The following is a 23,710-nucleotide window of genomic DNA, read 5'->3' as shown; positions in this document are numbered from 1 at the left end:
CTGTCATTTTGACATTTTTCCATACTTCATTTCCAGTTTGGGTGACACTGTCCTTCCTAACCCACTTCCTGTTTTGATCCCCTTCAGAACGTCAGGCATGCCACCTTACGACATGATGACAGAGATGAACCCACTTTCCAGGCACTGCATCACTGTGGTCAGTGCCCAGTTTTCATACCTACTTCAGATGACCCCAAGAAGCTGATAGCATTAATATTCCTGTTACAGGTAGAAAAACCCAGGACTGAGGAAAGTAAAGAACTTGTAAAATCTGCCCTGAGTGCCAACGGGGCTGTTTCCTGTGGGCTGTTATCGTGACTGTGGCATCTAACATCACTAGGAAGACGGAGTAGCACATGACTCAACCATAAACAAAGCAGGAGACGGCTAACCCACAGAGACCCAGGCACGGAGAGTACATGACTCAACTTCTCATCTCAGCTGTCCTGTCACAGACTACAGGAGTCACACGGGAGCAAACGTTCAGAATACCTCTTCCTCCCAGGTCAGAACCACCATGCTGCGTCTCCTGCCAACTACGACTCAGAATTAATCACGGTCAAGCAGCTTTCACAACATCTCAATGTGGGCTCTCCTAGAAGAGTTTAAGTTTAGATGCTCCAGGAAGAAAGAACAAGGCCAACCAACCCGGTTCCTTAGCAGCTGTGTGATTTCCAGTCTGCAGTTACATTCGGGGTTTCTGGTACTCCTGACTGTAATCACGTTTTCATACCCCCCTGACCCCAGATTACCCACTCCCGACTTACAAATACACCTTGAATTCTCACTGTTTCCCTCTAGAACCTCAGGCACCTTCTCCATGAGTCTCTGGTTATTGCTTTCCTTGTAGACAAGACACTCAGATCCTGTGATGTAGACCATACCATTTTTATCTATCGGCCAACAGCAAACCAAAAGAGGCCTGTACGTGGGGATGAAACACTCCGCTCCTTCCTTGTGACTGTAATCAGTGGCAGAGATATCTAGTTGACTGCCAAAGACCCTTGCTCTCTTTTCACAATAATGAGTGGCTGCCGGAGCTGGCTGCCAGGTTTGCACACCACCTCCTTATTCCCCTCACCGTACACACCATGCATCAGTGAACCTTAGGAACAGTGCTGATCAACGGCCTAAGGGAAACTTCTTACAGTATTTTTGAGCTGAGGAATTTGAGAAATAGATGCAGCATCCTATTCGCCCACTGAATGAAGCCAGGGTAACCTGAAAGCCAGAACACAGCAGCTGGGCTGGCAAGAGGGAGCCGCTGGTAAAGGCGCTTGCTCTCGAGCCCTGGTTGTCTCTGATGCCCTTAAAGTGCTTCCTGGTTCTGTTTCAGACAGCTGTGAAATCCGGGCTTCAGCGGGGTAATTATGGGTCTATGAGAAAGCCAAGACATTGTTAAGTTCGTTCACCTGCCTCCAGGCAGGGTTATGATTGTTTTTGTAGACACAACGATGTCTCCCATGGACCAAAGAGTCTCACACAAAGGGTGATTCACTGGCGTCTTTACGGGAGTCAGCGTCATCCATTCTTAGTCTTTCTGCCCATAAAATGGGCACTGTGATATAAACAGGGAAAGGCAAGACCTTCTGCTTAAGCAGTCTGACTGTTGTCATGGGGACAGGATCACCTCCCCTGTAGCATAGGTGAAAGAGTTAAATGGCCAAGCATCGTGTAGCACCATCTTACTTGAGTCTTGAAGCAAATGAAGCTCAGCTCCAGTCATGTGCCTCAAGAAGCTCCATAGCCTCTGCTGTCACCCTTTTAGGATGCTCACACTCCTTGTAGGGAGGCTAGGAAGCCAGGAGTCATCCTGAGACCCATGAAGAGGGGAGGGAGGGCTCCCAACAGTCAGCATCCTGCAGAAGGTCCTCTGCCCACTTCACCCCAGCTACCAGGGAGCTGTGACATAACTCCTCCAAATGAAAGCTACAGAAGGAGATGCATCTGGCCCGACACAAACAGCCGGACTGCTGAGACCAGGAAAACAAAATCAGCTGTCGTTTTAACTTGCAAAATTTTAGAATGCATTGGTCTCCTAGAACCACCACAGAAATTTGCCACAAACTGGACACCTAAAATGACAGAAACTATTCTCACAGCTGAAACAAAGTGTCAACTAGGCCATGCTTGCTGGGAAGATGCCAGAAAGAATCCTTGCATTGGTAGTATCTGGCTGGCATCCTTGGCATTCCTTGGCTTGTGGGTGGATAGCCACTCTGCCTCAGTCTTCCCATGGCTGCCGCTGGGTCCTTGAGGCTCTTCCCACAAGGACACCAGTGATGGGGACTTGAGACGATCCTAACACAGGGTAGCTTCACTTTAGCTTGATTATACCTCAAAAGACTTCTCTTTAAATCAAATAAGCTCACATTCTGGAGCTCAGGACTCTTGACAGAGGAACATATCAACTCACAGCAAAGTGTGTATCAGAATAAAAATACTGTCATTCTTCTACTTCACACATAGGAAAATAAAATTTTTTCAAGATTTATTTATTTTTATATGTATAAGCATTTTCCTCCAATGTCTGTGTACTACATCCATGCCTGGTGCCCATTCAGGCCAGAAGAGGGCACTGGGTCCCGTGGTTTGAATATGAATAGCCTCCATAGGTTCATATGTTTAAATACTTGGTTCCCAGTTAGTGGAACTGTTTGGGAAGGTTTAGGAGGTGCGGCCTTGTTGGAGGAGTATGTCACTGGGGAAAGGCTTCAAGGTTTCCAAGAACTTATGACATTCTCAGTGTTCTCTCTGCCTCCTACTTGGCAATGAAGATGTGAGCTCTCAGCTGTCCCAGGCACTATGCCTTTGCTCTGCAATTACAGATTCTAACCTTCTGAAACCATAAACTCAATTCAACACTTTCTTTTAGAAGTTGCGTGGCCGTGGTGTTTTGTTTTCGCAAAAGAGAACTAACTAAGATCCCTTGGAATTTTAGTTATAGATGACTGTGCGCTGCCATGTGGGTGCAGGGAATTGAACGTAGGCCCTCTGGAAAGGCAGCCAATGTTCTTAACCACTAAGCCATCTCTTCAGACCTAGGAAGATAAATGTAAACATAAAAGAAAACTAAAACAAATACTACATTTGTAAAGGCGATGCTGTCTATGAATATGTCATGTCTCAAAGTCTCCTATGTGGAAGATATCTAAGTAGAATCTTATTATTACTCTTTACTCTTTATTGTTGTTAGAACTCCTAATGGTATGAAAACAGAAGGGAATCGTGTGGGAAGAAGGGAACAAAGAGAGAGTTACATAAGAGTACAAGGGAACAGGAAAGACAAGTGTTACACATTTTCTTTCATGTGAAGAATAAAGGTGTGTGTGAGAGAGAGAGAGAGAGAGAGAGAGAGAGAGAGAGAGAAAGAGAAAGAGAGAGAGACAGAGAGACAAAGACAGAGAAAGAGAGAACCAGAGGAAAACTACTTGAGATATAGAGGGAACCAGCACAAGGGGAAAGCGAGGACAAAAAAAGAGAGGGTCATGGGGAGATGAATGGGAGCAAAGAACAATGCATATCACTTCTCTTCACTTGAAAATACCACAATGAGACCCAATATTCTGTAAACTACTAGATTTTTTAAAGCCTTGACGCTAGTACAAAGTGACATTTGTTACTCACTGGATAGCATCAAAGACTCTAAACACCTTCCTCGACCCCTAGTTATTTAATAGGCTAACTAGTCTATCTTTCTAAATTCTGCACCTCCTTTCGTCTGTGCAGATTGTGTCTGTGTGAAGTCACAGACTCCTTGGAGTTTCTGGTTACCGTTGTCCCACTTCTTTCTGTCTGTACAGATGTTCTAAAGGAGTGGCCTCTGTCAGCTTCCTCTATTTCCTCCACATTGACTCGATCTCTAACCCGGTGAGACCCGACTTCCTCGAACAGTACTAAAACTGCTGCCTCGGGAGATTCCACGAGCCATCAAGGCAAAGCCAATGGCTCCTGCTTCACCCTTGAAATGTGGCATCTGGGCTTTCACTGCCCCACCAGCTCCCTCTCCTAGTATATGTAGTAGCAGTTTGGCACATCTTGGCCCAGTTCTTCCTCCTCTTTATAGATCTCTTTGGTATGACACGTGTCCTGGATCCATTCATTTTCTTTTCTTACATCTCCAGGAGAAAATTTATCGTGTGTGTGTGTGTGTGTGTGTGTGTGAGAGAGAGAGAGAGAGAGAGAGAGAGAGAGAGAGAGAGAGAGAGAGAGAGAGAGAATGGAGGTCAGATAACTTGTGAGGAGTTAGTTCTCTCTGTCTACCCTGTGCGTCCTAGGGTTTGAACTCAGTTCATTGGGTTTAGTGGCAAGTGCCTTTACCTGCTGGGTCATATTAATGGTCCCCCAATATGTATCCACTTTCCAATCATTATTCCCACCTCAAAGATGACTTCCTAATTAGTATTTTCCCAATCATGAGTCACTGTACTTATTGTATATAATTTTTCTTATATTACTTATAACCTTTTTTATTTTAGACAAAAGGGGAAATATAGTGATATTTCATTTGTATTTTAATAAATAAAGCTTCCTGAAGGTCAGAGAGTAAAACAGCCCCACTGGTCAGCCTTACAGACCAGGCAGTGGTGACACACACCTTTAATCCCAATAGCCACACTAGTTCGCCATAGAAGCCAGGCAGTGCTGGTACACGCCTTGAATCCCAGCACTAGAGAGGAATATAAAATGGGAGGAGACAGCTCTCAGTCAGTTTCATTCTGAGATTCCTGGAGACAGAATGGCCATTTCGGACTGAGGTAGAGGTAAGAGCCAGGGGCTGACTGACTATTTTAGTTTTCTGACCTGCAGGTTGAAACATCTGTCTATGGGTTTTTACTAATTGTGCTAGAAAACTCTCTGTTGGTCTGAATGAAGTATCAGGTGAAGAACAAGATAGAATGGATACACTTGATGGCAGAATAGGTCAATTCAACTGCCCTTCTGCAGGATACCAGGAAAAGAGATAGTGACTGGAATCAAAGATATTAGGAGACGAAGTCAGCCAGCCACAAGAGTAAAAGGAAGGTGACAGTCTTGTTTCGAGGAAGAACAGCTGCCACCGAGGCCTGAGACCATCTTATTAACTAGCAGGATAGGGACTACTGCTTTGCCAGCCTGCGTTGTCCTCACTAATGTAGGGGAGAGAAACACACTGTGGTGTAAACTAGTGTAGAATTGCTGGCACCTGTAGGACTCCACCTTCCTCAGACGGGGCCAGCGGAGTAACTTTATGAGGAGTGCCCAGCTTCTGCTGAATGAATGTCATGTTACCCAGCAGAGACCTGAGAGAGAGAGAGAGAGAGAGAGAGAGAGAGAGAGAGAGAGAGAGAGAGAGAGAGAGAGAGAGAGAGCTCCAGTGTCCCCATGAAGGCATGTTCTCCACGTGGAGCACAACAGTGCAGGGCAGCAGAGTGAGACAGAATCCTCAGGAGAAAGGGTTTGTACCCATGGCCATTCCTCTGAGTTTCTCGGCTGTGAGCTGTGGTGTATCAGCTAGACCAGACGTCCAGAGCACGGGGGTAATGATTCAGTTACACCAGCAAAACCCTCAAGCAGACTGCTGACGGGACCAGTCTTTTGCTAACCAACACACTTTTCTAAGTCTTACGGCTTGGGGACAAACATCTTTATTCTGTGCTTTTAAAAACATGCATTCAAAAATAACCATGTTATTGAGACTCAGATGCTTATCTCAAATGCATCACGGGATACAGTCAGCTGAGGGAGAAATAAAAAAAAGGCTCTTAAAAGATGTCGCGCTTGGCCATCCCAGGAAGAGTGGTGAAACTATAATGTTAAAGACTGACTGGAAAATAGCGCTAGAGTGCACACACTATGTAAGCAACTGCTGTTCTGTATAATCCCGCGGGAGAGCATCATGTCAGTCAGTCTGAGAAAGCCGTCTTTCGGAAGCCACTTCCAGAACTTCTTTCAGCATGGCATTTATACTCAGCACAGTTTGAGAAAGTACCACCAAACAGATCCGTGACTTTACAGCTATCACCCCCGCACCCCCGGATTGTAACAAAGGCCTTACACTTGCTGAGCAAGAGTGCCACCATGGACTCATATCCCCAAGTCCCAGTTCTCATCTTTAATTCCAGCTGATATTATCTAAATTAATGGGCCTGTTTGAATGTTAATGACCACACAGAACACACTGCTTATGGATAAGCATGCGTGTCCATACTCTCTGTCTGTCTCTCTGTCTCTCTGTCTCTGTGTCTCTTTCTCTCTCTTTCACACACACAGAGAGAGAGAGACAGACAGACACACACACACACACACACACACACACACACACACACACACACACACAGGACTCAAGTGCAATTCCTCAGAGTGCTCACCTGAGGAAACAGGGAGAGCAGACTTCACATTTATCATTATTTAACACTCCCTTTTTCTAAACTTAAAAATATCTAAAGCAAAAGTCGTAAGATGCTGATGCTCACGACTATTCATTCACAGCCAGGGGACTCTCAAAGATTTGCAAATTTACAAAATTATCTGTGTTTTCTATACTTTTGAAGACCTTGGAAAACAATAAAGCATATTCTCTCATACCATGGAGCTTGTTTTTAAGATGAAGTGTTCACTGATCTCTGCAAGGATTTCTAAAAAGGATTTCCAAAAATGTTTTGGGTAATGCTACTGACGCATCCCCAGGGGCATGAACCCAAGGCTGGCCCTTCTGCAGGCACAGCATGGCCAGGCCACAGGCCAGAAGGCAAGAGAGGCTCCTCCCATTTTGGTTCTTAATCTTGGTTAGTATCCTTGATCCTTGAAGGCAAGGCCCACAAGTCACTTTTCTTTGTATTTTCAGAGCCTAGCACAGAACTCAAGATATGATGCTCAATAGATGGAGGGAGGGAGTTAATGCCTGGGTGGATACATGAAACATCAAACGACTTGGCTTAGGATCACAAGCCTACTCATTTTTCTTAAAAAAGTGTTTTCAAACAATATATTTTGATCATGTTTTTCTTCTCTCCCAGTTCCTCCCAGACCTTCCCCACCTCCCTACCCACCCAACTTTATGTTCTTCTCTATTCCAAAAAAAGAAGCCAAAACAAAAGACAAAAAACACAACCACCACCCCACAAAAAATAAATAAAAACAAACAAGTAAAAGAAAAAAAGTCAAAACAAAGCAAAATGAAACAAAACATCTACAAAAATACCACTAATTGCATTTTATGTTAGCCAACAAGCCCTGGGCATGGCCTCTTCCCGGATGTACCTAATGAGACTCCACTGGAGAAAACTGATTTTTCTGTCTGCTTGCAGGTATCAATTGCAGATATCTTCCTGGTTGGGGGTGAGAACCCATGCCCGCTTTCCCCTCTCAGTGCCAAGACTCCATCTAGTTTGATCCTGTGCAGGTCTTGTACATGTTCTCACAATCTCTGGATGTTCTTATGTGTATCTGCCCCTTGTGTCTGGAAAACACTGTTTCTTTGAAGACATCATCACCTTTGGCTCCTAAATTTTACTGCCTCCTATTCTTCTTGGATCCTTGAGAGGAGGGGTTTGATGAAGATATCCTGTTTAGTACTAAGTGTTTCAAAGTCTCTCCATCTCTATACATTGTCCAGTTAGAGGTTGCTGTATTAATTCCCATATATGATGTGGGGTGAGTGAGTCACTGTTCTATGGGTATAGAAATACATCATTAGGAGTCACTTTATTGCTGTGTTCCTTTAGCAGAATAATAGTAGTAGGTTTTCCCCTAGAACTTGACTTCCTGGCCGCTTATCTAGTCTCAGGTTCTTGGCCGCTTATCTAGTCTCAGGTTCTTACCTAGTCTCAGGCTCTTAGCAGTGTCGAGCATAGGTTCCATTACATGGAAAAAGAGTTTCCATGAATCTAACTTTCCTAATTGGAATTCCTAAATTAAGAAATTCCTAATTTCCTAAATCCAATTTAAAAAATAAATGGTGTGTTACTTCCATAACATTTGTGCCACTACTGAACCAGTATATCTTGCAGGCAGGACACCATAGTAGGTCACAGGATTTGTAGCTGGGAAATATTGATATTACCTTTCTCCTCCAGTAGTGTGCTGAGTAGCTTTCCGCACCATGCACACTCATCAGTAGGGATGAAGCTTCTTGTTAGGCAGCAGCCTAATGTTTTTGTGTCTGATAACATGTAAGTGTTCTCCAGCAATACAGCCTTAATGTCAAGTTGTGGAGAACAACCCAAAGCCTTGGCAACAGGGTATGACATTTGGGGTTTCCGTGGAACCCCTTTGACCAACAAACAACTCAAAAAGATGTAACCCATTTCTGGCACTGGAGATTTTGCTTGGTTGCATAAAACGTCCAATTGTTTCTCTTATTATTTGGTGACTCTATTCAAATCTCTTTCATATATGTATATATTTTAGGAAGCTTCTATAATAGTAGGTTTCTATATGGTTTTTCAAATGGCTTCTAGTGTTAGCTGTCCCTCCCCATATCCTTTACTTTTCTCTCCCATCCCCCTCCTGACTTAATCCTTCTGTTCTAGTTTCTATGTTGTCTCTCCATAACAATACAGTCTACTCTCCTTTCCTTGGGCGATCTCCTCCTCCCAGCTAGTCCCTTACTAGGCACTTAACCTCTATGGTTATCCGAAAGTTTAAAAGATAACATCTGCATGTAAATGAAAACATACAATATTTGTCCTTTGGGGGTCTGGGTCACCTTACTCACGATAGTTTATTTTCTAACTCCATCCATTCACCTACAAATTTCACTTTTAACTGCTGACTAGTAGTTCATTGTATAAATGTACCACATTTTCATTATCCATTCATCAACTGATGGATATCTATGCTGTCTCCAGTCTATTGGCAGCACTATTTGTAATAGTCAGAACCTGGAAACAACCTAGGTGCCCCTCAATAGAAGAATGGATAAAGAAGGTGTGGCGCATATACACTTTAGAGTACTACTCAGCCGTAAAAAAACAATGACATCTTGAATTTTGCATGCAAATGGATGGAAATAGAAAACACCATGCTGAGTGAGGTAACCCAGACCCAAAAAGAGGAATATGGTATGTACTCACTCATAAGTGGATTCTAGCCATAAATAAAGGACATAGAGCCTATAATTCATGACTCTAGAGAAGCTAAATAAGGTGAACCCAAAGAAAAACATACTGTTACCTTCCTGGATATTGGAAACTGACAAAATTGCCGGGCAGGGGTTGGGAGCACGGGGGTGGGGGTGAGGTGGGGATAAAGGGAGATGGGGAGAGAAGAGAGAAAGATAGGATGGGGAGAGCTTGAGGGAATGGGATGGTTGGGATGGAGGAGGGGGGATATGGGAGCAGGGAAGTAAATATCTTAATTACGGGAGCCATTTTAGGGTTGGCAAGAGACTTGACTCTAGAGGGGTTCCCAGGTGTCCAAGGAGATGTCCCCAGCTTGTTCCTTGGGCAGCAGAGGAAAGGGTGCCTGAACTGGCCTTGTCCTATAGCCACACTGATGATTATCTTGCATATCACCATAGAATCTTCATCTGGTGGTGGATGGAGATAGAGGCAGAGACCCACATTGGAGCACTGGACGGAGCTCCCAAGGTCCTAATGAGGAGCAGAAGGAGGGAGAACATGAGCAAGGAAGTCAGGACCGCAAGGGGTGCGTTCACCCACTGAGACGGTGGGACAGATCTAATGGGAGCTCACCAAGGCCAGTTGGAATGGGACTGATGGAGCATGTGATCAAACCAGACACTTTGAATGTGGCTGACAGTGGAGGCTGACTGAGAAGCCAAGGACAAAGGCACTGGGCTTTGATTCTACTGCATGGACAGGCTCTGTGGGAGCCTTATCAGTTTGGATGCTCACCTTCCTGGACCTGGGGGGAATTGGGAGGACCTTGGACTTCCCATAGCTAGGGAACCCTGACTGCTCTTTGGCCTGGAGAGGAAGGGAGTGGGGGTGTGGGTGGAGGGGAGGGGAGGGAAGTGGGAGGAGGGGACGAGGTGGAAATTTTTAATAAAATAAAATAAAATAAAAAATAAAAACAAAAAAACCAGTTTCTGCCTATTGTGAATAGAGCAGCAATGAACATGGATGAACAAGTCTCTTTGCAGTAGAATGTAAAGTAGAGTACTTTGGGTATAAGCCCTAGAGTGGTTTGTTGGATCTTGAAGTAGATTGATTCCTAGCTTCCTGAGGAAAGACCACATTGATTTCCACAATGGTTGCATCAGTTTGCGCAATGAATAAGTGTTCTCCTTCACCAGTTCTTCCCAGCATCTGCTATTATTTATTTTATTGATCTTGGCCATTCTGACTGGTGTAAGATAAACTTCAAAATAGTTATAATTTATATTTTCCTAATGGCTAAGGTATTGAACATTTCTGCATTTCTCAGCCATTTTTATCTCTTCTTTTGAGAACTCTGCTTATTTCTGTACCCAATTTTTTTTTTTTTTGGTTTTTCAAGACAGGGTTTCTCTGTGGCTTTGGAGCCTGTCCTGGAACTAGCTCTTGTAGACCAGGCTGGTCTCGAACTCACAGAGATCCGCCTGCCTCTGCCTCCCGAGTGCTTCTGTACCCAATTTTTAATTGAGTTATTTATTTGCTTTTGGTTTTTTTGCTTTGCTTTGTTTTTGTTTGTTTTTGAGTTCTTTATATATTCTAGATTCTAGCCCTCTATCAGCTGTATAATTGGTAAAGATCTTTCTTCGTCTCTCCACCCTGCCCTAATGATGATGTCCTTTGCTTGTATAGATGCTTTTCAGCTTCATGACCTGCAACATTTGTTGAGGATGCTGTATTTTTTTTCTTCAGTGTGTACTTTCGGCTTCCTTGTCAAAAAATCAGGTGTCAGCAGGTTTATGGACTTTTGTCTGGGTCTTCCATTTGATTCCACCGATCAACATGCCTGTGTTTATGCTAACATCATGCTGTTTTTATGGCATTTCTGTAATACAATTTGAAATCTAGGAGGTAATATCTCCAGCAGTCCTTTATTTGTTCAGGATTATTTTAGCTATCTTGCATTTTTTGTGTATTCCATATGAGTTGAAAATTGTTTTTCTTTTGTTGTTTTCAGTTTCTGTGATAAACTATGTTTTTTGATGGGGATTGTATAGAATCAGCTTTTGGCAGACGACTGTTTATATTAATCATACCATGTGTAGTGATGAACGGCAGGGCTGCGTTCCTGCTGCCCTAGCTCCCGCATGGCTAGCTTTACACACGAAATAACAACACACAAATTGTATTCTTTTAAATACTGCCTGGCTCATTAGTTTCAGCCTCTTACTCACATCTTGATTAACCCATATCTAATAATCTTTGTAACACCACGAATGGTGTCTTACCGGGAAAGATTCAGCATGTCTGAACTGGCGGCTGGCTCCTTCCCATCTCGTCTCTCTCAGGAGAGGTATGGCAGTCTGTCTAATTTAGGAGAGGTGTGGCATCTGACTGAGCCATCTACCTCACTTCCTTCTTCCTGTTCTGTCTACTCCGCCCACCTAAGGGCTGGCCAATCAAATGGGCCAGGCAGTTTTTTTATTAGCCAATGGGAGTCCTCCATCAACCATGAGCATGGGAGATCTTTCCATCTTCTAGTGCCTTCTTCAATTTCTTTCTTCAGTGTCTTAAAGTTTTTATTATATAACTTTGTTTGTTTCTATTCCATTTATTTAATTGTTGAGCTTGATTATTTCTTCCTGTCATTATAGAACTTTCAGGTGTTGCTAAGTTACTAATATGAGATCTCTAAGTTTTTGTGTTGGCCCTTAGTGGTAAGAAGTTGCCTCTTAGAATTGCTTTCATTGTGTCCCATAGATTTGGGTGTCTGTTTTTTATTGTTATTCAACTCTAAAAAAAGTTTTAATTTCCTTCTTGATTTCCATTTTTCACTCAGTAGTGGATCTGCCATTTGGTTTTCACAAGTTTGTCTATTTTCTACTATTTCTGTTTTTGTTTTTTTTTGGTTTTTTTTTTTTGTTAATATCCAGCTTCAATCTGTGGTGGTCAAACAGGCTATAGAATGCTATTTCAATTTTCATATATTTGTTGAATATAAGAAACTTATATTTGTGTCCAAGTATGTAATCAAATTTTGAGAAAGTTCCATGAGTTGCTGAAAAGAAAGTATGTTCTTTGTGCTTGCTTATATATTATCTGCTAGGTCCATTTGATTTGTGACTTTCTTCAACTCCAGTATTTCTGTTTAGTGTTTGCCTGAATGACCTGTCTGTCAGCAAGAGCTGGGTATTGAAGTCATCCATTATCACTGTCTGAGGGTCAATATGTGATTTTAGCAGTGGTAGTATGTCTTTTGTGAATTTGGGTGCCTTTATGTTGGTGCATAATCCTCTTGGTAACATAGACCAAATAAAAACTAATCAGAAGAAATAGGGAAGGCCACTACATACTCATCAAAGGAAAAATCTACCATGTCTTATAACACATCTCTTGAACAACTGTTTGTGTTTTCCACAGTCTTCATTAAGGCATTTGTTCACATCCTCTTTAAGTTTCTTGCACATATTCAAAATTGCTACTTTGAAGCCCTTGCCTTGTGCTTTGGCTAAGTTGCATTTCTCAGGGCTTATTGCAGTGGGATCACTGGCTTCTGGAGGAGGCATGTTGTCTGGGCTGTTCATGTTTGTGTTTTTGGCTGGGCTCTAGGCATCCGGAGTTATGATGTCTGAGGTGGTTTTGGTGTACATATCTGGTGTGTCTATGTTGGAATGGTGTTCTGTTCTCTGGTTAGTGTTGCCTGGTAGAATAGAGTGCTTCTGCAGGTCAGTCAGCAACACTGAAGAATGGAAATGCCCTAGGCAGGACTGAAAGGGGCAGCAAGGAAGAGATAGGAGTCCAGGTTCTGCACCAAGAGGGAGAGTCCCTAGTGAGTGGACAGTAGGTGGGAGGAAGTGCTCTGGCAGGCAGACTGTAGTGAAGCTAAGAGTCAGTCTAGAGAGATTGGAATGGAGGATAGGAAGTATAATGAAAATTGCCTGCCACCGTCTTAGACCATGTGACCACTAGGGGGTCCCTGGTAGAAAGCGTTCTGCCAGGAGGACCCTCAGTCTTCAGCAAGAGCCTAATTTTCTTTTTTAAATCAAGAGATAAGAGAAAGTTGGCTCAGCTGGCAAAAGCCTTTGCTGGCAAGTCTGACAACCTGGTGATTCACCAGAACCCAAATGGTGATCCTCTGATCTCCACACATGTGCCATGGCACTAGAGTGCCCACACACATATGCACAAAGGCACACAAAAATAGAGATATAAATGTAAAATGCAGAAAGAGATGAGGGGAGAATGGACAGGAATGGAAAGAGGGGTCTGGGAAGATGGTTCAATGAGTTGCCGTGAAAGGGTGAGGAGGGGAGTTCAGACAGCCAGAACCCAGGTAGTGGCTAGGTAGGTCCTGAGGCCTTCCCAAAATGCCAATGTGCGGAAGGCAGAGACACGGACTCACTCTCTAAAGCAAGGTGGCTAGCCAGGTCAGCCAAAAATGGCAAGTTCAGAGTTCAGTGAGAGACCTTTAAGACACTGAGAAAAGGTAACAGAGGAAGGTTGACATCTGATGTCAACACACACTTACATGCTCCACGCACACATACACACGCATGTACCCACACACACATGTGAACACACATGTGTGTATGGTTATACACACAAACATACAAAAGCACACAAGCGCGTGCACGCGTGCAAGAGAGAGAGGGGGAGGAAGGAAGGAAGAAAGGAAGGAAGGAAGGAAGGAAGGAAGGAAGAGGTTGTGGTTGATTTCTGTTCTGCATTTCTTCATCTAGCTGTAGTTTGGCTTTTATTGTGAGAAAACAATGGAAGAGGAAGCCAGGAAGCTTTAAGAGGTTTGTAAGTAACCAGGCAGTGGGGGTGCACACCTTCAATCCCAGCACTAGGGAGGTAGAAGCAGGTGGATCTCTGTGAGCTCAAGGCCAGTCTGGTCTACAGAGTGAGCTCCAGGACAGTTTCCAAAGCTGCACAGAGAAACCCTGTCTCAAAACTCAGATTTTTTTTTTAAAAAAAGAGTTTTTGTTTGTTTGTTTTTGTTGCTTATTTTTATTTTTTCTAAGTCTTCCAGAAAAGGAACACAAAAAGCATGAAAAAAAAATCTCAACATTCCCTATCCTCTCATCCCAGGGAAATATATTTTATTTAAACTGCTTGGCATTTATGCAGTCAAAGGGGTGCTGATGGAATTAACTGTTAAGCAAAGTAAAACAACAACAACAACCAAAAGAAAAAAGACCTCGAAACAAAAACAAAAACACTACCTACAGTTCAAGGCCTGGTAATTGTTGTTTATGGCAAAACCAGTAAAGTAGGTGTCAGACTAGCCTGCTCGCTGCATCATTCACCCAGTTATCCCAGGAGTACAGTGGAAGGAAGGCAAAAAGGTTAAGTTAGTGACCAGCATCCTGAGTTGCACTTTAAGCAAAAGGGAGCAATGTATGACTGTGTCTAATCTCTAAAAACAAACTAACAAAAGTTACTGCAGAGGTTACTCAGTGATCCAGGAGAGCAACTGAACAGGAGGTTGGAAATATTCAGGCAAGGAGTCAAAACTAACAAAAGAAACACTTAAAAGAATGATAAACCCTTGGTTGGAGGCAGGGTGGGCCGAAGGCAGGAAAAGAGGCATTTTCCAGGTCAAGAGCTAAAGCTGGGGGACCGCTCAGTAGGTAAGGTCAGGAAGACCTGAGTTTGGATGCCATCACCCACATAAAAAGCTTGACATGATCACAAGATCCTGTAACCCCAGCTCTCAACAGCCAGCCTAACCAAAAACAAAGAGTATACCCAATGTTCTTCTGACTTCTGCATGAATTTATGGGCACACAGACTGACATATACTGCACACATGCATACATTTACATAAAAAAACAAACCTTTTTTTAAAGCAAGCAATTCTACTACTAGAAATATATATGGGAGTATTTGCAGAAGCACAGGGAATATGCTTTAGACTGTTCCACCAAACTCCCCACTATTTTGCAAAATATGGAAATTATCTTAATGCCCAATAATAGCTACTTCAGTAAATCATAACACACTTACATTATTTATAATATAGGCCTACAATAATTGATATGGAGAGTTCTTTACACATATTCAACTTAAAGATTATAATGTAGCATGCACAAGATGATTTGGGTTTTGTAAAAATTAGGAGGAAGTGTATCCAACTGTTAAGAACCATTAATTTATGCATGGTTGAAATGTGGGTATCTTTTTTCCTTTTGGTTTACTACACTTTGCTATTTTCCTTTTACTGTGCTTCTGCTTTAGATGTTTTTTAAATTCTACAAGGGAACGGAGGAATGTGGATTAGGGAGATGGCTCAGCAGGCAAAAGCACATGCTTGCACAAACCTGATAATCTGTGTTCAGTAAAATGCCTGCCACCCAAGAAAAAAGCCAGATGCAGCGATGCACATCTGTAATTCCAGCACTCTCTCTGCGGTAATGTGGGAGGGGGAGACAGGAGAAGTTACTGAAACCAGCTAGCCTAGAGTACACTCTGGCAGAAATAAGGGACACCCTGCTTTAGTAAGGAGGCAGATGAGAACCTCTCTGCCTGGCAGCACTGCCTATCTCTCCCCTGCCTAGCTATTGGCCATTCTGCTCTTTATTAGACCAATCAGGTGTTTTAGGCAGGCAAAGTAACAGAGCTTCACAGAGTTAAACAAATACAACATAAAAGAATGCAACATATCTTTGTATCATTAAACAAATATTCCACAGCATAAATGGAGGTAACACATCTTAAAATAATACACCACAGCAAGAAACAACTCCCAAAAGTTGTCCTCTGATTTTTACACACACACACACACACACACAGTGTCTTCTGTTCTGCTTGCAGTTTCTTTTCTCCTTTCTGCTCTCTCAGGAGTTGCATTTGTTGCATTTGGGTCCAAGCATGCATGCCTGCATGCATGCACACATGCATGTGTTGCTATTTGCAATGATAAACCTCAGTTATAAGAATGGAAGCTGGGTCTGGTGGTATATGTTTTTTATCTAAGCACTTGTGTGGATGAAGCGTAAGGATCACCATGAGTTTGAGGCCAACCTGGGCTATATAGCAATCTGACCAGTAATAATAAGCTTGGATGCTTGTAGGATCTTTTCTCTTGTTTTAACCTTTAATAAAATTGCCCCAAATATTAAGTATCTAGTTGTTTGCCACTGAAAGGACCCAAGTGGCCCTACTTCTTAAAGAGTTCTCCAACAAGGAGACCAGTGGAGTGACCTCCACCTTTTCATGCCCTTGTGTGTTCGTGATGTCATCCCACACCCTCTCTAGCTCTGTGAGGAGAGCTGAGACAGGAGACCTGGTCTCTGAGCTCTCCCTTTCTCTGGGGAGCCACATGATGCTGTGTTTCCACTCCGTGGGCCCACAAGGCTGTGATCAGTGCCTCACAAATGTATGTGAAGGGTCCTCTGCTAGACAGGTATTTGCTTTTCACTACTGAGGTGTCTCTCTAGCCCCAAGTGGTCGTTTTTCTTTAAACTTTATTTTATTGATTCCCATTATGTATATGTATGTGTGAGTGAAGGGGTGCAGGCGTGACCACCAGAGGACAACATTATGGGGTCAGTCCTTTCTTCTACCTCCATGTGACTCCTAGGCACCAAACACAAGTCATTAGGCTTGTCCAGTGAGACCCTTGACCACTGAGCCATCTCCCCATCTCTTCTTTTTATTTTCTTTCTTTCTGTCTGTCTATCTGTCTGTACTGGACTTGGTACATGCTGGAGAAGTGTTCTGCCACTGAGCCATACCCTTGCCCTCGTTTTACGTTCTGAGACCAGGTCTAAGTTTCAGAGTCTGTATTTGATCCTGTAACCCCTCTGCCTCAGCTTTCTAAGTAGCTTGAATTACAGGTTGGTATCTTGGGGTTGTTCTTGAATGAAACCTTTATGTAATTTTATTCTTTTATAGCACCTGGTTTTATCTTCCAGAAAATTATCCTAATGATTGGTATGATAAATGCTTTGTTCCACTTCTAAAAAATTGTCCTTGTATTATTATCATGCGTACATGCTGTGTGTGTATGAATGTGGGTGCATGTGCTATGGTGAATGTAAAGATCAGAGGACAACCTTGGAGAATCAGTTCTGTCTTTCCATCAAGGGCAGATCTCTAGGTGGTCAGACAAGGGTTTTTGCCATCTAGGCCATCTGACTGGCATGTCTTTCTCTTTTTAAGAAAATTTTAACTTTTTTATTGTTTTATTTTCATTTTTATTCACAAGTAATAGCTACTTATTTATTGAGTATAGTGTGGTACTTCAGTATATGTACTTCTTTATCAAATCTAATCAATAATAAACATTTTCAACTGTTATCATTTCTTCATTATAATTTTATTTGTGAGATTTCATACATGTATACAATAAAATATGATCACATCCACCCTCTTCCCTCCTCCAACTCCCCTTAAAGTCTCTCAACATGTCCCCCTCCCAACTTCACATCTGTTTTTCTTTTTCAGTCACACTAAGTCCAATTAATGCTACTTACATGCACATGGGTGTGGGACTTCCCACTGGTCCTTCAAATAAGAATGATTCTCCCTGCTCCAGTAGCTATCAGCAGCTGCCAGCTCCTCATCGGGGTGGTGGCTAGAGAGCGTCTCCCTCACCAATGCTGGAATTCTGGCTGTCTGACACCATACTTAGTAGATAGTAAATATTGTTACTTCTTTATTTTAAAACAAACCCAAGACACACCATGGTGTGCTGAGTAGGAGGGCGGGATTCTGGAGACAGACTGAATACAAATCCCAGCTCTGACCTGAATCAGCAGTGTGAATGAGAATTTACATAACTTGTCTGAGTTCTCTTTCCCCATTTGTAAGTGAAGAAAGTAATTGTTCCTAATTCATAGAAGTGGGTGAGTTATGATAGAAACATTTAGGTCCATATCTGCCACATAGTAAGTGTGGTCTTTTGAGTGAGAACTGTTCCCCACAAACTTAGGCATTTGAACATTTGATCCCCTGCTGGCAGATCTGTTGGAGGGGGGGTGTAAACTTGATGGAGGAAGCATGCTTTGAAAGTTTAAGCCTTGTCCCGCTTCCTGTTTGCTGTTTCTACTTCGTGTTTGCAGCTGAAGATGTGACCTCTTGGCTTCCTGCTCTGATAGCTTGCAGCCATGCTGCTCCTCCATCTCCCCCCACCCCCGCCGACTCCATTATGGACTCTCTCTCTCTGGAATCATAAGCCAAATTAAATTCTTCCTTTGTAAGTTGCTTTTGGTCACGGTATTTTATCACAGCAACAGAAATTAACTAATACAGTAAGAACTATAAAAGTCATATCTTCTATTTCGTTCAATCCTGGGTGTCCAGAAGGTTACTAATAACCCCCAACAGTTTATGTATTTTTCTTTTTTTATCCAAAGTTCTTATTTTCTTTAACATCAGATAAAGTTCTGCACCTATTCTGTGTTTGAAAGAAACAAGTGATAAGGGATAACGGTTGGTGATAAACACTCGCCTAGCATGCATAAGGCACTAGGATTAATACCCAACACTGCATAAAAGGATAAAGAAATGAAGGTATTGTTTAATGAATCTTCACAGTCTTACTAATAATTTCCGGCACCTACAAAAGCAGAAACTTCCAGTAATCAAAGAAATCATTAACAAAGGAATACTCCCTAAAGGACTATGATACATTCAATACAGCAGTTCCAGTTCCTAAAACCCCAAACACAACGTGATTGTGACTACTTAATGCAGATCTTGTCTCTCTTCTGCATGACAATCAGGGAAAAACTAAACCCAAGACAAATGCATGTTGTTCACCAGGAAGTTAACTTTACTCTTGCAACTCAGAACAATTCAGTGGGAGTTCTGTGCTCTATGGCTCTAAACTACAGGTTCTGGAGAAATGTGGCAATCTACACAACAATATACAACATCACATACAACAAGGGCTACCGTCACACGGGATGCTCCCAGCACACCCTACCTCAAAGCTTCCAGCACTTGAATCTAGGCTTGTGAGAGCATGAGAGAGCCAGACAACCATGGGGAGACAGCTGCTGGCAGCCTTCTCAACTTCCTCTGGCTTTGGCCCTGGCCTTGCACTGGGCAATGCTGCTTGCAGGAAGCCACAGAAATTTGAACGCAGCGGGGAACATTTTTCACAGACTAAGAGACCACTCATGCCTTGGTGAAGCTGAGGCACAGAGCCGAGCTCCTTGCAGTTATAATTTTTAGTATGTCAAATTACAGTATCTCATCGACAGAAAGAACAGTGGTTCACCTGACAAATAAGGAGTATCATTGTTAAATAAAAAGGTGAAAATAGGAACTTGCACTAAAAGTCCTAACGGCCATATTTCAACACAATCTTACTTTTGGAATTTGACCTATTTTAAACACTGATAGACACATGTAAAGTCAAAGATTTTTTTTCCATGTTTCACACCACAAACCATCACATTGTTTACATACTCCGCACTACTCAGAAACGGAATTGTCAACGGCGTTACTGAAATGATTTTTAAAAGTTAATTCTTTGCTTTTAAAGGGAATTCTCATACCACATGGATCAAAACATGACAGACTTATTAACAAAGAGCGCTGTCCTAAGCAAGCTGCAGTCCTGATGGCCACTGTTGACAGCGTGGCCAAGGCCTTGTGCAACCTACATCTCCAGCTTACTTTCCCCCTTTATTCTCGTTTCATTTCCCTCTCCATGGTAAAATATCGCCAGCTTAGGCGGAGGAAAGGGTTTACTTGCTTTACAATGTCAGGTCACAGCCCATCATTTTGGGGAAGTCAAGGCAGGAACCCAAGCAGCTCATCATACCCACGACCAAGCACAAAAGGGGCATAGACACACTCTGGCTTACTTAAGTCAGCTTTCTTCACTGTAATGCAACCAGGAAATGAACTGCCCACACCAGCTAGGTCTTCCTCCATCAAATAACAATAGAGAATCTAACACAGCCATGCCCACAGGCAAAACCAATGGAGAGAGCCCATCATTATACTGCTTCCCAGGTGATTCTGGATTGTGTCAAGTTGGCAAAGCTAAACGCGTCTGTACAAGATGACTTGGGTGTCCTAAGGTTTTGTGATAACATCTGAAACACAGGGTGTGATCTTTAAGTGGTGGGTTTTAATGTTATATTGCCACTAGGCACATTCTTATTAATCCACCCTTCTGAAAGTTATTCCTGCCAAGCCCTTAGAGTAATTCTTGCACCCAATATACAGAACAGTATAAAGGGTATAAAGAAAACTCACAGAACAGAAAAATGCAATTTATCGTCTCTCCGGAAGATTAGAAAACATCTTGCATTTTACTTTCCTGGGTGGGCACTTCTTGGCCAGATTAGAACAAACATTCTGTTCCATTGAGTATATCTGAGGTTCTCAGCACAGTATAGGATATGTGAGAGGCATCAATCCCAGGAAAGCTCCAGGGGGCATTAGCATCCCCATACCCACCCCTAAATGATCTCTGCCAAGAAAATACTCCAGCTTCAGCTTTCCTTATTTTTCTTCTTCGACTCTCGGAGATGGTGACATTAAAGATGACAATGCCCCGGATGAGGCTAGCGACACCATTACAGGAGTTAACAGTGACTTAGCATTTACTCTGAGCCAGGCATTATAAGGACTCTGTCCCCACTCTGCTTCTTCACTCAATTCCCCTCACAGGCAGAAGAGGGAGAAACTATGATCAGAAATTAGGATTACTCCCCCTTACACAAAAGCCAGATGTGGCTTTTTTTTTTCAACCCCAGCAATTGGGAAGCAGAAGCAGTAGAACTTCTTGAAGTTCAAAGCCAGTTTGGGCTACAAAGTGAGACCTTGGAGAGACAGAGAGAAGGGGGAGGGGCCAAAGTTGAGAAAAATTTAAAATGTGTACGCCCAACGTTATATAGTTAGTTTGCAATAAGCAGCCCATTTGTAAGCAAATTTGATTGTACCCTGGCTCTTGGTTTTTCTAACACTGTTTTGTTTGGGTGGTTGTTTTTGTTTTGTTGTTTGTTTGTTTGTTGCAAGATCTCTAGACTGGCATTCAATTTGTGATTTTCTTGTTTCAGCTTCCTGAGGGCTGGGATTATAGGCAAGAACACCACATCTGGCTCAAGTCCTTAATTCTCTTGTTTGTTTTTGTTTTGTTGAGACCAGGTTTCTCTGGAGCTTTGGAGCCTGTCCTGGAACTACCTCTTGTAGACCAGGCTGGCCCCGAACTCATAGAGATGCGCCAGCTTCGGCCTCTGAGTGCTGGGATTAAACCGCCAGGCTCAAGTCCTTTATTCTTAACCCTTGGGTTCCACCAACCTCATAACTCCTTGTAAGATTGCCTGCAGGGTTAATTTAGGCCTGGGTCACTCGCTTTAGATCAGTATCACCCCACCTGAATCCTATCATCTTCCTGCCCTTGTTCCTGCTTCCTGACTTGTTTCTTTCTCAGGACAGGGACAAGTAAGGAGAAGCAGCTAAAACACCATGACATCCACCAAAAACTCCTATGCATAGCCCTTACTACCCCCACAACAGCCATGAAACCCCAATTCAGAAAATAAGTCCCTGCAGGAAGACTATGTAATATGATTTATGGCTTTAGACCAGCACCCTTTAGCCTGCAACATTTGTATATAGTCCACATTAATAATTAAACTAATTTGATAGAAGAAATAGTGACGTCAGACAAATGATTTGCTAACAATTACACAGTGCAGCGCCACAGGCCCTCTGAAGTCTTTAACTGAACACTATTCAAGGATGGTGATACCTGGTGGCTCAAGCTTCACTCTCTAGCAGCTTGAAGATGAGTTTACTGTGGATCAACTTCCCACAAGCTCAATCGAAAAACACAAAAACAAAACAAACTGGAAATCCTCCAGAGGGCTGCCCTTCACAGTGGAGTTCCACGTTATCTTTCAACCAGGCAGTCTAGATTTCCCAGGTCAAGGCAAAAATGCCCCTGAATGCGTGTCAGCAGTTTTCAGTGGAGGAAGCGCTGTCGCTCAAGTCTACTGAGAACTCTGAGCAATCAACACATAGAGATGTCGCCTGGGCAACTCCGATTATAAATTGGCTGGAGTGCTATAGATCTTTAAATGTCAGCTACGGCTCGTCCCTTTTTTGCTCATTTAAATGAAGAATTTTAAAAATCACTTTTTCCACTTCATTGCTGGCTCCCTTTGGACCAAGGAATAAAAATAGCGGTGTCATCAGAAGCCAAGATCCTTTCTAGAAAGGGAGTGGAGGTTGAAAGAGCCCTAACCCTGGCACAGACGGACGGATCTGCTTCAAAGCAAAGCTGATTTCAACCACTTCGCTCCTCTCCCCTTTTCCAACCTGGAAGGAAGGCGCAATTTGTAAGACAAGTCCCAGCGCGCCGCACCGCACAGGCACACTCGGTGCGCTCAACGCTCTCCGGGTCCCGCCACCTGTCAGAACGGAGAGGACGGCTCGAGCCACGCGGGGTTGGGGAGGTGGCGCGAGAGGCTGCTCGGTGAAGCGGCACGGGTGACGGAGGACACCGAGGACGCGGCTGAGTTCCCGCGCGCCCCGTCGCGGACTCGTCTTACCTGTTGATCTTGAGCGCGAAGGCGCGGCGCTCGGCGCTCGGCAGCGTGGCCATGGCGCGCGCGCGGCTCGCCGGCCTCGGGACTCTCTGGGATGCGGGGGGACGGGACCCGAACGCACAGCCGCTGCTGCAGCGCCCGTCGCGCCCGCCGCCCGCCTCATCTGTCAGCCGCGCTGGGAAACTTCCGCCTTTCCACCTTGGCGGCGCAGCTCCCGGGGGAGGGCCCTGCACCGCCGCCCACAGCGCCGCCCGGCCTGGCACGCACCGAGCGCTCGGCGAGGGCGTGGACGGCGCGGAACTGCGATCCGGATGCTCCGAGTCGCCGGCCGCAGGCGCGCGCTTCCCGCCGCTGACCCAGAGTGGAGAGGGACGCCGGCGGCGAGCAGGGACCGCGAGCGCTGGCCGGAAACGCCGCTGGCGGCCGGAGCCGGGGGACAACTGGGGCAGCTGGGGCAGCGCGCGCCCGGTCCAGCAGCCCGGGACTCTGGAGGGGTCTCCCGGAGGGTTGACGCCATTCCCGGGAGACGACAGTTTATAAACAACAACAAAACGGCAATCTCATGGGACACCAGTCAACTTTTCCAACCTAATGCGCATTATCATTCATGGAACACTTTATTATAACAGATCCGTCCCAGGAGTAAATATTGTGAGCTATATAATTTTTCTTTTTACGACCGGAGATAAAACATTTTTCCCCTGAGGAAACACTACACACAGCGTTGAGATTCATCCGTATCTCAAGTGAGGTTAGTTTCACTTGGAGAAACTTGACCAACATAGGAGAAATCTGAAAGAGGGGGGAGGAGGAAGAGGAGGAGAAAAAATTCCCAAAATATGAGGATGGAAAAGCATATGCCAGTTACAAGTCATTCTCTTGGTCCAAGTTGTGCTGTGTGAACACTCTTTGTGTGTCTCTATTTGTCAACTTGCCTTAGAAAAAACAAAAGGGGTGTATTTTTGGATCAAAGCTGCAGTGTCTAGATATGAAAGCCACAAGCCATATATGGCTGTTGACCACTTGAATTTTTGTTTCGTCTGAAGTGAGATGGGTTGGAAAATAAATACACACTGGGCTTCCAAGACAGTACAGAAAAAAAATAATTTAAAAAGTCTTAATAAATATTTGTGTTGATTGCATGTTAAAAAC

At 43.7% G+C, this 23,710-nt stretch overlaps 1 protein-coding gene across 1 annotated transcript in view; it reads right to left on the bottom strand.

The window, feature by feature from the left end:
- The window catches only part of Dock8 (dedicator of cytokinesis 8), a 203,431-nt gene extending 180,690 nt beyond the window's left edge, over positions 1 to 22,741 (bottom strand). The window contains exon 1 of the mRNA XM_038327158.1: positions 22,562 to 22,741. Within this exon, the coding sequence (XP_038183086.1) occupies positions 22,562 to 22,614 (53 nt within the window). The 5' untranslated portion in view covers positions 22,615 to 22,741. The remainder of the gene's footprint in view (positions 1 to 22,561) is intronic.
- Between the last annotated feature and the right edge of the window lie 969 nt (positions 22,742 to 23,710).

Source organism: Arvicola amphibius, chromosome 1 (genome assembly GCF_903992535.2).
Source record: "Arvicola amphibius chromosome 1, mArvAmp1.2, whole genome shotgun sequence".
NCBI classification, from domain to species: Eukaryota; Metazoa; Chordata; class Mammalia; order Rodentia; family Cricetidae; genus Arvicola; species Arvicola amphibius.
The sequence above is the reverse complement of the archived record's forward strand: the minus strand, read 5'-3'. Positions and strand labels throughout refer to the sequence as shown.